Raw genomic sequence first — 17,355 nt, forward strand, 5'->3', positions numbered from 1 at the left:
ATCAAATGGGCCTTACTTAGAGTTTAGGGATCACAGGTTTTGCTGAATTTATAAATAGATTCCAGTCCTTTGCTAGACTACACTTCAAAAAATAAAATAAAATAAAATAAAACGCATATCCAAGTGTAAATTTAGGATTATCTGAGTGTGGGAATTCACCACTTGCTTCTGGAAGAGTATATCAATGAGTTAGTTTACGACTCTTTCCTAACTTAAAAGGCTTGCATGGCAGATTCACTAAAAGGCATCCCCACTTTGCTCATACGGGGTTATAACTCTGAGGACAATTTAGTGAGCCTTTTACGTTGGGAAGGCATGTTTTCATCCTTTCTATAAACTGAATGAAGTTGCTCATGTTGTTTGGATTTGGACTTTTAATGCAGCATAAGTTCACAGCTATCTAAATTCATAAGAGATCAAGTAGAGAACTATTTCACACAGCAGCCTCAGCACGTATAAATGAGTGAATCAGAAAAACTGAATATAGAAAAAGAAACTGGCTTCTCTCAGTCACAAAGAACATGAGAGATCATGATTCTTGTCCCCTTTCAAAGCCCATCAAACAAGCTCCAATGTGCTTGAGTGAGGCACTGCAGATGGTGGCCCCCATCACTCAACAGGAGTCAGACTGCAGATTCTAGCTTACCTCCTGGTTTCAATAGATCCTAGCACTACTGTCTACAGCACAGTAGAAATATGCTGCAGCTATAGCCTTAAAGATCATTAGCTCTATTTCTTCCCATTTCTAATAAAAATATTCTCCACCCAATTGTCCCTTCTACCTTTTTAGAACTTCCTTCCATACACATGGGTTCTTTGGAAAGACTACCTGCAATGTAACTTGACATTAAAGGAATAGATAACGTTTATTGACAGTCTACTATAACTCTCTGTCAAGAATTCTGATTGCTCTTCATGACTTCTAGTCCTTTGGGGAGAACACTGAGTAGCAAGTGAAGAAGGATGAGTTGGCCAAACACAACCATCACTCAACATGTGCAATGAAATTAAAAGGTGAACACTGTCCTCATTTTAGGGGCAAATATTCAACAAATAAAATCAACCACTGCATATAGACATGGGAGTTGGCAGCGTGCACACAGAGAGAAGAATGGGAGCTTTGCTTCAGACAATTCTCACTGTCACTCACCATTTGGCTGACCTTGGAGACATAGTCTGAACTTCAGTTCTATATATCAAGTGCGTCAAGCAACGAGGGTGTCTACCCTTGTGAGAGGCTGCATATAGGAAATGGATGTACATATCCTTGCTTTGGTGTAGACAGTCTCTCTCTCTCTCTCTCTCTCTCTCTCTCTCTCTCTCTCTCTCTCTCTCTCTTTCTCTCTCTCTCTCTCTCTCTCTCTCTCTCACACACACACACACACACACACACACACACACACACACATTAGAATCAGAACACTTGTGGGAGAGCATGTCATAGAACAAGTTATGTTTAATGCCCCAATCATCTCTTGGTGGTTTCTGCTCATTTACAGAATTCTTACTTGATATATTACTATGGACTCAAAAGTTATATTTACAGGCAGGGAAATCAGAAGAAAACGATGAGTCATTGAGCTGACTTCTGAAGAGATTTCAAGAAGCTCACTACCACAAGAAAAGAAAGAACAGTTAGTTTTGTTCCCACACTTAGGAGATCCAATGCATGTTTCAAGGTTCTATGAACTCTCTCACACACACATACACCACAAATAAAAATAATTTTAAAATGATCTTTTAAACAATTCCAGGGGAATACTATTCCCTCTTTTGGCCTTTTGGGTACTGGAGTCATTTGCACATACCCACACATAGGCACACACACATATGCATAATCTAAAATTATGTGTATTAAATAAGTCTTTAGAATGATTCTTTAAAGGGTACAAATGAAAGGCAGAGAACTGGAAAATGCTCATGAACAATAGTCATGACTACTGTCTTCTGATCTTCCTTTCAGGTTGTTTATAGTTAGTGAATAGCAATGCAACTGGCATCTGGATGTTGATTGTTTCCTGCGCTTTGCTTAATTCATGTTTGTTATTTATGTGTGTGTGTGTGTGTGTGTGTGTGTGTGTGTGTGTGTGTGTGTATTCCTCGGGAATACGTAAGAATTTCATACTCTCAGTGAATAGACATGATTTCCCTTGCTTCTTTGTGATTTTGCTGTTTGTGCTTTCTATGGCAGAGTAGGTTAACTAGAACTAGCAGAAGAGGACACCTGCATCTTGTTCCTGACCTTGCATAGAAAGTCTTCAGCCTGTTGTCAGGGACCACGATGCTTACATACAGAATTTCATACGTGACTTTACTATATGCAGGCAGTCTCCTTAATTGGTGAGTGCTTTTATCATGAAGGGTGTGGAACCTTGCCAAATGCTTTTTTCTGCATTGATTGAAATTGTTTTTCCTACATCCTGCTAATTTTGTACACTGCCTTGATTGATTCTCATATGTGGATACATCTTTGCATTCTGGGATAAATTCTATTTGGGTATAATGAATAATTCTGGCAAATGTTCCCTATCAACAATGATGAAACCAATCTCAGCAAGCTAGCAGCAAGCCATATTGCACAAGATACAGATGCACATTGCCATGCCATCTACCCTGGCTAGTGCTGTATTTATCTTTTTAGCTGTTTCCTTTGTGAAAAACAAAAAAATTATATTTAAAATCTTGAATCATGGGATCTAGAGAAATGTCTCAGGCATTAAGGGCACTTGTTGCTTTTCCAGAGAACCTCGGTTCAGTTCCCAGTACCCACATCACAGGTCACAACCAATCCTAAATTCCAATTCCACCCTAAACAAGTTTAACTGTCTCCTAGCCACTGTGTGCTTCCAGGACTCTCTTCTGCCTTCCATGGGCACAAGGTACCCATACTGTCCCTTATACATATGCAGACAAAATACTCAGAAACATAAATATAAATAAATAAATACAGTTTAAACCTGAGTTAGTAACCTGAGTTTGTAATTTACAACACCCTACCTTTGTCAATCACAAAGTTTCACTTCTTCAACACTTCTCCCCCAATCCTTTCAGCTCTTGAGGGTAGAAAATTATTTTTTTATTTTAGTCTATAGTATAAACTAATTTTAAGTCAATTAGTCTTTTATGCACATAAAAAATGTAAATAAAATCTATAACAATACCTGACTCAAAAATATTTTAAAGTATTAATCTCAAATCATCTAGCATATAAAAAAGTAGCTACAAGATATTATTACAATTCTGCCTTTTACATTTTCTCATGTATTTATTGAGATTTTTATTATTTCTTCACTAGGCTCTGAGGTGTTACCTAGGGTCCTTCCAATTCAGCCTGTAGGCCTCTGTACTTTAGGCAGGACGGATTTCATGGCAATAAGCTCTGTCAGCTTCACTACCTGGGAAGGCCTTAGCTTCTGTCAATTCTGAAGGACAGCTTTGTCAGACCTGGCTTCTTTATTGACAGTTTTTCCTTTCAGTAATTTGAATATATCATAGCATTGGGCCAGGAGAGTTTCTGATGGGAAGCTGCAGCTTCTCTTACTGATACTGTGCATACGTAAGGTGTTCCAGCTTTCCCACTACATCCAGCCTCTCCTTGCCATTGACAAGTCTGACTGTCTCCTAGCCACTGTGTGCTTATCCTAGTTGAGCACACAGTGCTTAAATATGTAAATATGATGGACATCTTTCATCATATTTACATAGTTTTGGGCCATTATTTTTTAGGTGCTCCTTGATCCCATCTCTCATGTCCTTCTGAAACTCCTACTTAATGGTTTTTTTTTCATTTTACTGCTTTCTGAAATCTGCTTCTAGAAAAAGAAATATCCCTAAAATACAATTTTTATTTAGTCATTGAACTGGTCTGTTTCTGGATTTTCTTTTGTGGGCAGGGAGCATAATTCATTGGCAGAATATTTTGCCAACAAGCTTGAGGATGAGGGTTCAATCAGCATCGTTACATACACATACATATGCACAAACACATATGTGTACACACAGAGAGAGAGAGAGAGAGAGAGAGAGAGAGAGAGAGAGAGAGAGGTGGGGCAGAGGCATAGAGGATTTTGTGTTTACTCCTAAGTTTCTATTTCCTTACTGATATTTCCATATATCCATCCTATGGCACTTCATAGATTATCTTCTATTTCTGTAAGAACTATCCATAATCCTCTACTTTCTTTTTTATTATTATTATTAGATATTTTCTTCATTTACATTTCAAATGCTATCCCAAAAGTCCCCTATACCCTCTCACTGCCCTGCTCCCCAACCCACCCACTCCCACTTCCTGGCCCTGACATTCCCCTGTGCTAGGGCATATGATCTTCCAAGACTGAGGGCTTCTCATCCCATTGATGGCCAACTAGGCCATCCTCTGCTACATATGCAACTAGAGACACAAGCTCTGGGCAGGGGGATACTGGTTAATTCATATTGTTGTTCCTCCTATAGGGTTGCAGACCCCTTTAGCTCCTTGGGTACTCTCTCTGTCTCCTTCATTGGGGGCCCTGTGTTCCATCCAATAGATGACTGTGAGCATCAACTTCTATATTTGCCAGGCACTGGCATAGCCTCACAAGAGATAGCTATATCAGGGTCCTGTCAGCAAATCTTGCTGGCATATGCAATAGTATCTGGGTTTGGTGGTTGTTTATGGGATGGATCCCTGGGTGGGGCAGTCTCTGGATGGTCCTTCCTTCTGTCTCAGCTCTGAACTTTGTCTCTGTAACTCCTCCCATGGGTATTTTGTTCCCCATTCTAAGAAGGAGTGAAGTATCCACACTCTGGTCTTTGCAATGTGTGCTTTGAGCTTTACTAAAGTTTCTTTAATGAATGTGGATGCCCTTGCTTTTAGAGCATAGATATTCAGAATTGAGAGTTCATCTTGGTAGATTTTACCTTTGATGAGTATGAAATGCCCCTCTTGTCTTTTTTGATAACTTTGGGTTGGAAGTCGATTTTATTTGATATTAGAATGGCTACTCCAACTTGTTTCTTTGGACCACTTGCTTGGAAAATTGTTTTCCAGCCTTTTACTCTAAGGTAGTGTCTGTCGTTGTCCCTGAGGTGGGTTGGGTTTCCTGTATGCAGCAAAATGTTGGGTCCTGTTTGTGTAGCCAGTATGTTAGTCTATGTCTTTTTATTGGGGAACTGAGTCCATAGATATTCAGAGATATTAAGGAAAAGTAATTGTTGCTTCCTGTTATTTTTGTTGATAGAGTTGGGATTCTGTTCTTGCAGCTATTTTCTTTTAGGTTTGTTGAAGGATTACTTTCTGGCTTTTTCTAGGGTGTAATTTCCCTTCTTGTGTTAGAGTTTTCTCTTTATTATTCTTCGAAGGGCTGGATTCATGGAAAGATATTGTGTGAATTTGGTTTTGCCATGGAGTATCTTGTTTTCTCCATCTATGGTAACTGAGAGTTTTGCTGGGTATAGTAGCCCGGGCTGGCATTTGTATATAACATCTATCCAGAATCTTCTGGCTTTCGTAGTCTCTGGTGAGAAGTCTGGTGTAATTCTAATAGGTCTGCCTTTATATGTTACTTGACCTTTTTTCCCTTACTGCTTTTAATATTCTATCTTTATTTAATGTATTTGTTGTTCTGATTATTATGTGTCAGAAGGAATTTCTTTTCTGGTCCAGTCTATTTGGAGTTCTGTATGCTTCTTGTATGTTCATGGGCATCTCTTTCTTTAGGTTTGGGAAGTTTTCTTCTATAATTTAATGTTTTCTCCAACTATGGTAACTAAGAGTTTTGCTGGGTATAGTAGCCCGATGATGCCGAGTGGTCTTGGTTTCTATTAGTAAGATTCTTACATTTGCCTTTCACCATCTGGTAATCTCTGGTGTTATATTTTCTAGCTCTGGCTGGAGCTTGTTCTTCCTATGATTCTGTTAGCTTCTGTCAGCACTCCTGGGAGTCCAACTCTCTCCTGAGTCCTAGTGGTCAGAGCACTCTCTGCAGGCCTGGCAGGGAAGGTGCACAGAGATCTGAAACTCAGCTCTGCCTCCTGGCTGAAGATGAAGGCCCAAAGGGATCCTGGCCAAGAGGCTCTGATGCATCTGCAGCCAATGTGCAGGAGAGTGTGGACTGGTCTCTTAGAGACGTGGGATACAAGATGGCGATCTCACTTGAGTCCTGGGGTCAGAGACATCCCTCTACTTTCCTCTGCAGATGCAGTTACTCTCTAGAGTCTTACTATTTTTATCTTTAATATCAGGACCCCAAAGAGAGAAAAAAGGGGTGATCAAAAGTGAGGCAGAAAGTGTCTCAATCTCTTACCACACTGAGAGCCAGTTCAGCTGAGGGGAAAGGAGCTTGCAAAAATGGAAGGGAAGCAGGCAACTCAATGGCCACCATCTTTCTTTGTTATGATCATAGGCAACTCCCCAGTAAACGTCCCAGTGACACCCCAAGTCCTGAGGGGACAGGGGCCTTTTTGGTCAGCTTATCTTGAGAGCTGTGCTTCTCCAGGAACTGTAACTGCTGCCTGACACAGGGATAAGTGGGGGTCTGGAAGCTGCTACTATACTAAAACCTCAAGTTGCCTAAATTAACCTCATGTAGGCCAAGTTTTCCTTAAAAGTTGCAATACTTCACTGTACACAAGAGCTCTATATTGCCTTTAACTCTTCTCGGAGTGTATCTCAATGTATCACTAAGTGTAATAATTATTGGCAAGGAAAACCTAACACTTTGTGTAGAGACAGAGACTGAGTACTTTTGTAAGCTGAGCAATTAAATTAAGTCAGCAGACCCATACACAAGTTAGTCAGGTAAAAATAATTATTCTAAAAACTTAAAACCAGACAAGCATGACTGAAATATAAGGGAGAAATGCTTTTCATTATATAAACCAAAAAAGTTAACATTCTCATAAATGCATATACAACTCTATTTCAGACAGGATCCTTCTGGTTTCCATCTGCACCCCAGAGCTAAGGCTGTTCCACAATCCTTGGTACCTAAATCCCGTCACCCTCCCCAGAGACAACTGGTCTCCCAGAAATGCTGTCACTCCTAAGCTCACAGGTGAGACTACCACTTTTGGTCCAAAAAACTGTCCAAAGAGCGACCCGCCAGGAGCCCACAAACAGAGGAACCAAGAAACACTCAGGGACAGGATGCTTCCAGTTTCCATCAGTGCCCTGGAGCTAACCCTGTGACACAGCTCGCCACACCCAAATCCTGCCTGCAGAGAACTAGTCTACCAGGAGTGCTGACACACCTAAGATCACAGGCTCACAGGCCCACAAGAGGAACAAGCTCCAGTTAGAGATAGCAAGACCAACTAACACCAAAGATAACCAGACAGCGAGAGGCAAGCTCAAGAACCTAAGCAACAGAAACCAAGGCTACTCGGTATCATCAGAGCCCAGTTCTCCCACCACAGCAAGTCCTGGATGCCCCCAACACACCAGAAAAGCAAGATTCTGATTTAAAATCATATCCCATGATGATGGGGGGGGGTGTCTAGTTTTAATTTAATCATGTTCAACCAATTCCTCATATGCATGACTTGGGCCTAGAATTTTCTTCTTTGCCTGTCAGCCTTGCCTAAATCTATCTCCTTACATTATTTTCTGAGCAACTGAAACAATAGGCTTTTGTCATCCCTCAGCTTTCACATCCTAGTGAACATAACTCTAGATAACAGAGAGTGGGGGAAGGCTGGGCACAGGAGGAAAGTCTAGCACATAGTAACTGAATCTGAGGAACTTGATTGAATAAAGAGACCCATAGATGGCATCCTCATTCTATCAGCTGCAAAGCTACAAGAACAGGCTAGAAATAGGAGAAGAAAGGGCAGAGGCAGAGCCCTAAACAAGGTTCCCCCAGGCCTGTGGGTATCTACAAATCCCCCAGATCCCCAGCTGGGGAATTGAGAAAGAGACAGGGAAGCCAACACCCTTCCGGGCCTTACCCCTCACTCTCATCTTTGCAGCATCATTTTGCATAAATCAGCCCTGAATTCCTGGTTGTTGTGCAAAATTTCTGCTGAAGCCTTAATAAGTTAGAAACAAGAACATGTGTCTCTTGATTTCCAAGTTTGGCTGTCTTCTCTATCAGACCTTTTTCTTGCCACAGGTATTGATGGTAAAATAATCATGATAATATTCAAACATTGAGGATATTATGTATTCAGATGACTAATAATACATTTTGACTTTTGTGCTTACGATTAAATATAATTTTAATATATACAACTACATATAATTTTTAGAAACACCTTAATCTTTCCTAGCTTCATGAGCAGCTAGGTTTCCCCACCCCTCAGGGGGAAGGAGAGGACAAAAAAGAAACAGTCCGCACTTTTGTCTGTGGTTTACCAACAGACCTGTCTAGGAACACAGGCAGAGGGGAAGCAGAAAAGGGGCTTCATCATGAGGTGGTCGGGTTAGCTAATATGAAGTGGTGGTCTGCCACAGTGATTCTTTTAAACAGCTTTTGAACTAATTTTTTTTTTAAAAAGCTATATATGCCAAATAAAATTAAACCCATTTTAAACAATCTCAAATTACCAGTGTGGTTGGATTGCATGCTTTGTTTATACATATACTGAGATATGCACATGAATATATCATCTTACTATTAAAAAAATAAAGTATATCAAAACTGAGTGGAAGGTTTCAGTGTCTACGATGCCACTGGCTTTAATGATGGCATGGTGTGCAGACAAAAGGCTCAGGGTGGCTTTCAGCACAGGCAGCCTGTGCTCACCATGGTGGCTCCTTGGGTACAGGCCCAGCTCGCCTTCCATGTCCCCAGCCTGAGAACCCAATAACTAATTAATTGTAATGTGTGAGCTAAAGTTTAAAAAGAGTGAGAAGACAGTAAAGGAGTTCATGTAATGAAATGCTCTGTTTGAAATTTGAAAAACTTGTTGTGCTCTATAATGAATTTCCTGTGACGGATGCTGAAATGTACAGTCTCAGGAGAATGTAAAAACTGACAATCTTAAAACCATTTCAAAGGTTCACTCTTTAGTTGATTTGTACCACGTTACCAGTGGAAGAGGAAAGCTGTTAAACTCTACAACTACTTCATATCCACAATTTCCTTGAAAATAATCGTGTTTCAATTTAAAAGCATATTATGCATGATTTTATATAAATGCAAATGTTTTAAGATCTGAGATAAAAATGGACAGTAAATAGAAGAAACGAGAGGAAGCATAAGTTGCAATGGTGCTTCACCTACCTCTAACGTGAGACTAAAATGTCCAACAAACGCTGCACTCATCCACGCTGTCGAGTGGGGGTCACCCAGAAATTCTACGTAATACTTTTCAACATTTCCATCCTGGTCATAGGTTACATATTTCCCTTTGAAAGGATCAGGACAAAGTATTCCTGGCCAACTTAAAAATAAAGTTAAAATAAATTTTCTGTTAAAAACTGAAACTATTGACACATCTATCACAATCAAATATTGAACTTATGTCTTTGAATTTTAATGATTTCTACAAACATACACGTATTCCTACTTATACCTTTCAAAGACAGTAAGCAAGTAGAAAATTTTATCTTTGTATCAATAAAATGTTTTGATAGTGTCATAGGCAAGATGAAAAGAATCTAAAAGAAATGATAGTCAGAATCCATAAGAAACACCACTGACAGGCAAAGAGGGGGGAAAATATGTATTGAATTTTCTGAAGAGTTAACTCTAGCCAAGAAAAAATGATTAATTATCAAAATATTAGTCACTGACATGGCTTCTGCCAAAGTGAGAGAAAGCTGTGTGTGTGTGTATGTGTGTGTGTGTGTGCATGTGTATGGATGGACATCCACTCATACACACACACACACACACACACACACACACACACACACACACATGACAGATACATAAGTAGGTAGGTATATAGATGATAGATAGACAGCTAGATAGATATATGTAGGTAGGTAGGTAGATAGATGTTAGATAGAAAGATAGAGGATAGGTAGGTAGGTAGGTAGGTAGGTAGATAGATAGATAGATAGATAGATAGATAGATAGATAGATAGATGATTGATAGGTAGATAGATGATAGGTAGATAGATAGATAGATAGATAGATAGATAGATAGATAGATAGATAGATAGATACTGTAGACAGTAGAGAGATGACACACAAATGACAGATAGTAGGTAATAGGTAGATGATAGGCAATTGAGAGACGGATGATATGCTAGATAGACATACTTGATAGCTTATAGGTAAATGATATATGTTTAGATACAAAATGTCAGCTATAAAGCAATCATAGCTTAATGATAAATGATAAGAGGTAGATGAGAGATACATACCTATAGCTGTAGGCAAATAGATAACAGATAGATTAATAGGTGATAGGCAGAAAATCCTCATATCTCAAATAGTGATAACAATGTTAACTACAGAAAGGGCAGGACCTCAGCTCCACCATTCTAAACTCTTCCTTTCTCTCTATCACTCCACTGACAAGTCATTAATTTGCTAAAAAATATTCAGAACTCTAAGTAAATTTTTATTTAAAATTATTTTAAAATATGTTTAGAGGGGTGATAGATTCAATTTCCAGCACCCACATAGCAGCTCACAACTACCTGTTACTGCAGTTCCAGAGGATCTGATGTTCTCATCTGGCTTCCACAGGTGCCAGTCACACATGTGGTGCAAAGACATATGTGCAGTTAAAACATCCATACACATAAAATAAAATATAAATTTGAAAAAGATAGCTTATTGTGACAGAAACCTCTATAGACGTCATTTTCTGCTTTGGACATTCAGTTCCCACTTAGGTAGGGTTCTATTTTTCTACTTTCTGTTTAATTTAGATTTTCCTTTTAATTATTACTTTTTAATTATAGATATGTGTGTGTCAGGGATACAAGATATGTGCTCCTAATTTCTAAGCCATCTCTCTAGCCTCTGGTTTTTCTTTTCCACATCAACAGCTGAAAGCTCAGATCCACGACAACATTGCTAAGCAGAAACTGAAAACAATTTCCCACAAGGAGTCCCAACCAGAAATTAGAGAGCAAGTCCTGAGGTCACTGATGTAACCAAGTCCACACCTGCTCTATTGACTTGATTTATCAGATTCTATAATAAAAGAAAAGCTGAAAACTAAAAGATGTACAGATCACAATCATCTTAAAAGTCCTGACTGTGGATATAAGTGAAAACAAGTTGAGATTGGGAGGCACAAGCCTTTACTCCTAGCACTCACAAAGCAGAGGCGAGCGGGTCTCTGTGAGGGTGAGGCTAGCCTGATCTACATAGTCAGATCATGCATACTTCCAAGCCAGCCTGGCTACATAGTGAGATCATGTCTCAAACAAACAACTTTAGCACTAATAAAACTGAACATTTCAAATAATGCATTTGTTCACTAATGCTACTATAGAAGATGAAGCAAAGTATGCTAGGCAACTTTAAACTCCTTAGTTCTGACTTGGGCTCAGGTAGAACTGGCAAAGAAGGGTATGGAGTCCTGGGCAAGTTAACCTGCAAGAGCTCCCAGGGGATTCTGGGACACCCACCATTACCACTAACCTCTAATCAGTCTGACGAGGTAGGAAATTGTTATCTTCTTTATTAAAGCAAGAAAACAGTGTTTTACAGACAGAACTTTCAAGAAGATTTTTCTGTTGCTGCTGCTGTTTTGTTTTTCAAGAAGACACTTGGTAAGACATAATTCAAAAGAGGTCTTCTTGGTCAAAGGACATAGGTCACAAACAGGCACACAAGCAAGAGAGCCACAGAGTACATATTTAACTCTGAGAGAATGTCTGCAACATGATTATATCCGAGATGGAGTACCTAGCCTCAGAGGTTGCATTCCTTACTGGTTCCCATCCTAAATGGCCTCTGAAGGATGTGGGATGTGTGTAATGTGTGTAGTTGTGGTGTAAGGTATGTAGGTGTGGGGTAGGATGTGTAGGTATGGTGTAAGTCTGTAGGGTGTGCATATGTCAAATATGATCACCACGCAGGAGTAAGACCACCATTTGGCCTGCTCTGTGATAATCTGAGGTTGCAACATAATTAAAAGGTAAAGTTACTAAAACTCAAAAAGCTTTTCTCCATTATCTATTCAACCAGTGAAAACCGCTGCTGCCTGAAACTGAAGCACAGAACTAGGGCCTGCCTCCGGGTCCTAACACTCAACAGGAAGTAGATAAGTTTGTCTCAGAAAGGCTACATTTTCTAATTTGTATGTTACCTCATATAAATTGACTATTTTACAAAACTGCACCTCTAAAATTAAGATTATTTTGTATGCAAGTGGAAAATTGTAAATTGTTGGCTTGAAGTACTGTGTTGGGATTCAATCCATATTTTATCTATAGCAAAAATGTTATACACATACATTAATTTCTCCCATCTAGCTTAAAATGGTCCTCCTGCCTCATCCTCTAGAGTGCTAGTATTACAGGTGTACAGGCGTGGCCAATTTTAATTGAGTTTTAAATATTTTTACCAACATTCCAACACCTGGCCCACCATGCTGGGCATAAAAGAGAACGAAAAGGCAGAAGTCAGGCGAGGATCCCACCATAGGAACCCTGGTAGCCCTTGGGCAACAGTTTATAGCTCAAGATTTAGATCATACATACAGTTAGCACTACAGCACTGGAAACCGCACACTGCCCAGTTCTGCAGTCAGCAATGTAAAGTGGGAGAGTCGGTGGCACTCCAGTGACGAGACCCATGCTCTCACTTGAACCTGCAGGCAACAGCCTTTCTGAAGGCATCTAGCTCTTGCTATGTTTCCTCATGTGTTATAAAGTTCAAATAAATGGGTGGTTTATACATTTTTGGTTTTGAGACATTAAAGTCTGTTATCATCATAGAGCTTAATGTCTCCTGCCAAATTTAGATGTTGAAAACTGAAAAGACAGTTAAAGAAATAACTAAGAGAGCTTTGCATAGGTACTCCTGCAGTCAGTAGGTGGAGGCAGGAGGATCAGGAGTTCACGGCCAGCTAAACTCCTTGAGAGCCTATCTCAAATCAACAATAACAAGTAACTCAGTTAAAACCTAGCTCGCAGCCCGGCATGGTGGCACACGCCTTTAATCCCAGCACTTGGGAGGCAGAGGCAGGCGGATTTCTGAGTTTGAGGCCAGCCTGGTCTACAGAGTGAGTACCAGGACAGCCAGGGCTACACAGAGAAACCCTGTCTCAAAAAACAAACAAACAAACAAACAAAAAGACCAAAAAACAAACAAACAAAAAGAACCTAGCTCACTAGGACAGGCTCTATGTCCAAGATAACCTGTCCCATGGGAAGAGATCAGGACACAGACATGCAGAGGAAAGAGTGTGGGAGGATGTGGCAAGAAGGCGACCATTTGTAAATCAAGGAGAGAAACTTGGATGAAATTAGCCATGTGATACCTTGATCTCAGGACTTGAGCCTGTGTTATATAAGCCAGCTCATATGTGCTAGTTTGTTATGGCAACCCTAGAAAGCTAATATGACTGTATATGTAGATTAACAGGTAACTTGAAAGAATGATTTAGAAATATCTCCCCTTTGTTTAAAAAGAGGCTATGTGTGTGCCTTTAACAGGTTCTTAAGTAAGTGGTGTGCCACAACATGAAAGAAAATTAATTATGATACCAACAAAAAACTACTCTCTTGAGAACTGTTTGTTTTTATTATACAAAAAAAAATTAAATAAGCATTTCTAGATTCTACATCAATGTCTCTTTAACCTTCTTGAGTCAACTAATTTGAGTAGCAGTAATGTTAAATGCTGGCAAGACAGAGCTCTGATCTTAAGAGCTGCCTGTAAAGCCACAGGGTGATGAAATCCAGCCAGCCAGTGCTGTGCTGCTAAGTTAGGTCGCTAAGTATCTCTGCAGTCAGCAGCTGTCTCTCTGCTTCAGGATCTAGAGCACTGCTTAATTAAGATCCAATATTTCACTATTTCTTTTGGGTTAATTCTATCTTTACATTGTACTATTTTAATTTATCTTGCGATTATCATTCTATACATTTGTGTCATTGAAGAAACAATGCAAGTAAATTTCAGTTTCTTAATTTAAATGTAAATCTGTGCTCAGCTTGGCTCATGAAGGAGAACATAAGTGATACGCAGTCAAATGCGTTCCAGCCTCTGGAGGAGGGAGGATGCAGCTGTTTGTCAGACATGGTGATGACAGTAAACACAAACTAGAGATAATTTAGGGACTGGTTTAAAACACATTTCATATGAAATTTTAAGTTCTTTGCCTCAGTTACTAATTCCTAATAAAACTTTCTGTTTTTCAGATATATTGACAGATAAAAGCAAATTCATTTCTTGAATTACAGTTACTGAAACATCAAATTTCCTATTTAGGAATTGCTTTCAAAATGCATTTTCAACTCTGCTTTCAAAATGTTTGCTTTAGAGATGAAAAATGATGGAGAACTATTTATGTTTATGACAAATCTGTTTATGACAACTTCAGTAAATGTTCATATTATATGCCCCTTAAAATACTGGATCTTACATAACTGTCGGGAGCCATTTTGCCTGCTAGGCTGAGTCAAAACAGATCAGGGGTTGTGGCCTGGCAGGCTGTTCTGCAGGCAGGCAGATTTCCTGGCCTGCTGATGCATGGAGCAATAAAAGGAGATGCACTTGAGGCTCAAGGCTGAATGTTCTATTAGCCTTGGAGGAAGGAACAGGGAGGCCTATGGATGGGAACAGATACCCTATATACGTCAGCCATTGTCTCTGCTAGCTTACGCTTTTGCTTCCCATGGCACCGTGGGGTATAGAGAGGCTGCAGTAGTCACTGCGCAACCCTCTCAATTCTAACCTTTGTCTCTGAGTCTTCTTTCTGCCTTTCTTACAATCATCCTCACTCCCTGCTCAGAGGCTGCTCGACTTCATGACGGCAGGTCCGGTGCACATAATCAATTAATGTTTGTGCTAATTATTAATTTGGGGGAGAATTGTTAATATGGGAGAAGATAATAATTTTTACAGTATTGTCACATTTGAGCCCCAGAAAAAGCCCTCATTAAAAAGGGGCACGGAGGTCGCGCGTTTGTTAAGACAGTGTGTGTGTTTGTTAGGGCTGATATAACAAAATACCACAGACTTGCAGAATGAAGCGAGAGAAGTTTACTTTCTCAGCTTCTCTAAGTTAGTAATCCAAGACTGGAGTATGGACAGTTTGTTTCTTCTCATCTCTTTCTCATTCTCCCCCTTAATTTAAACAAGACTACAATTTTTTAAAGAACTGTGATAAACAGACACATTGTATTTTTTTTTCCATTTTTTATTAGGTATTTAACTCATTTACATTTCCAATGCTATACCAAAAGTCCCCCATATCCACCCACCCCCACTCCCCTGCCCACCCACTCCCCCTTTTTGGCCCTGGTATTCCCCTGTACTGGGGCATATAAAGTTTGCAAGTCCAATGGGCCTCTCTTTCCAGTGATGGCCGACTAGGCCATCTTTTGATATATATGCAGCTAGAGTCAAGAGCTCCGGGGTACTGGTTAGCTCATAATGTTGTTCCACCTATAGGGTTGCAGATCCCTTTAGCTCCTTGGCTACTTTCTCTAGCTCCTCCATTGGGAGCCCTATGATCCATCCATTAGCTGACTGTGAGCATCCACTTCTGTGTTTGCTGGGCCCCGGCATAGTCTCACAAGAGACAGCTACATCTGCGTCCTTTCAATAAAATCTTGCTAGTGTATGCAATGGTGTCAGCGTTTGGATGCTGATTATGGGGTGGATCCCTGGCTATGGCAGTCTCTACATGGTCCATCCTTTCATCTCAGCTCCAAACTCCGTCTCTGTAACTCCTTCCATGGGTGTTTTGTTCCCAAATCTAAGGAGGGGCATAGTGTCCACACTTCAGTCTTCATTCTCCTTGAGTTTCATGTGTTTAGCAAATTATATCTTATATCTTGGGTATCCTAGGTTTGGGGCTAATATCCACTTATCAGTGAATACATATTGTGTGAGTTTCTTTGTGAATGTGTTACCTCACTCAGGATGATGCCCTCCAGGTCCATCCATTTGGCTAGGAATTTCATAAATTCATTCTTTTTAATAGCTGAGTAGTACTCCATTGTGTAGATGTACCATATTTTCTGTATCCATTCCTCTGTTGAGGGGCATCTAGGTTCTTTCCAGCTTCTGGCTATTATAAATAAGGCTGCTATGAACATAGTGGAGCATGTGTCCTTCTTACCTGTTGGGGCATCTTCTGGATATATGCCCAGGAGAGGTATTGCTGGATCCTCCGGTAGTACTATGTCCAGTTTTCTGAGGAACCGCCAGACTGATTTCCAGAGTGGTTGTACAAGCCTGCACTCCCACCAACAATGGAGGAGTGTTCCTCTTTCTCCACATCCTCGCCAGCATCTGCTGTCACCTGAATTTTTGATCTTAGCCATTCTGACTGGTGTGAGGTGGAATCTCAGGGTTGTTTTGATTTGCATTTCCCTGATGATTAAGGATGTTGAACATTTTTTCAAGTGCTTCTCTGCCATTCGGTATTCCTCAGGTGAGAATTCTTTGTTCAGTTCTGAGCCCCATTTTTTAATGGGGTTATTTGATTTTCTGAAGTCCACCTTCTTGAGTTCTTTATATATGTTGGATATTAGTCCCCTATCTGATTTAGGATAGGTAAAGATCCTTTCCCAATCTGTTGGTGGTCTTTTTGTCTTATTGACGGTGTCTTTTTCCTTGCAGAAACTTTGGAGTTTCATTAGGTCCCATTTGTCGATTCTCGATCTTACAGCACAAGCCATTGCTGTTCTGTTCAGGAATTTTTCCCCTGTGCCCATATCTTCAAGGCTTTTCCCCACTTTCTCCTCTATAAGTTTCAGTGTCTCTGGTTTTATGTGAAGTTCCTTGATCCACTTAGATTTGACCTTAGTACAAGGAGATAAGTATGGATCGATTCGCATTCTTCTACACGATAACAACCAGTTGTGCCAGCACCAATTGTTGAAAATGCTGTCTTTCTTCCACTGGATGGTTTTAGCTCCCTTGTCGAAGATCAAGTGACCATAGGTGTGTGGGTTCATTTCTGGATCTTCAATTCTATTCCATTGGTCTACTTGTCTGTCTCTATACCAGTACCATGCAGTTTTTATCACAATTGCTCTGTAGTAAAGCTTTAGGTCTGGCATGGTGATTCCGCCAGAAGTTCTTTTATCCTTGAGAAGACTTTTTGCTATCCTAGGTTTTTTGTTATTCCAGACAAATTTGCAAATTGCTCCTTCCAATTCGTTGAAGAATTGAGTTGGAATTTTGATGGGGATTGCATTGAATCTGTAGATTGCTTTTGGCAAGATAGCCATTTTTACAATGTTGATCCTGCCAATCCATGAGCATGGGAGATCTTTCCATCTTC

The 17,355-nt window shown here is 40.0% G+C and overlaps 1 protein-coding gene across 1 annotated transcript in view; it reads right to left on the bottom strand.

Annotated features, from left to right (window-relative positions):
* Nucleotides 1–17,355, bottom strand: part of Zcwpw2 (zinc finger, CW type with PWWP domain 2) — a 117,025-nt gene that overhangs the window by 65,751 nt on the left and 33,919 nt on the right. Inside the window, exon 3 of the mRNA NM_001378466.1 lies at nucleotides 9,207–9,366. Coding sequence (NP_001365395.1) covers nucleotides 9,207–9,366 — 160 coding nt within the window. The remainder of the gene's footprint in view (nucleotides 1–9,206; nucleotides 9,367–17,355) is intronic.

Source organism: Mus musculus, chromosome 9 (genome assembly GCF_000001635.26).
Source record: "Mus musculus strain C57BL/6J chromosome 9, GRCm38.p6 C57BL/6J".
In the NCBI taxonomy this organism is placed as follows: domain Eukaryota; kingdom Metazoa; phylum Chordata; class Mammalia; order Rodentia; family Muridae; genus Mus; species Mus musculus.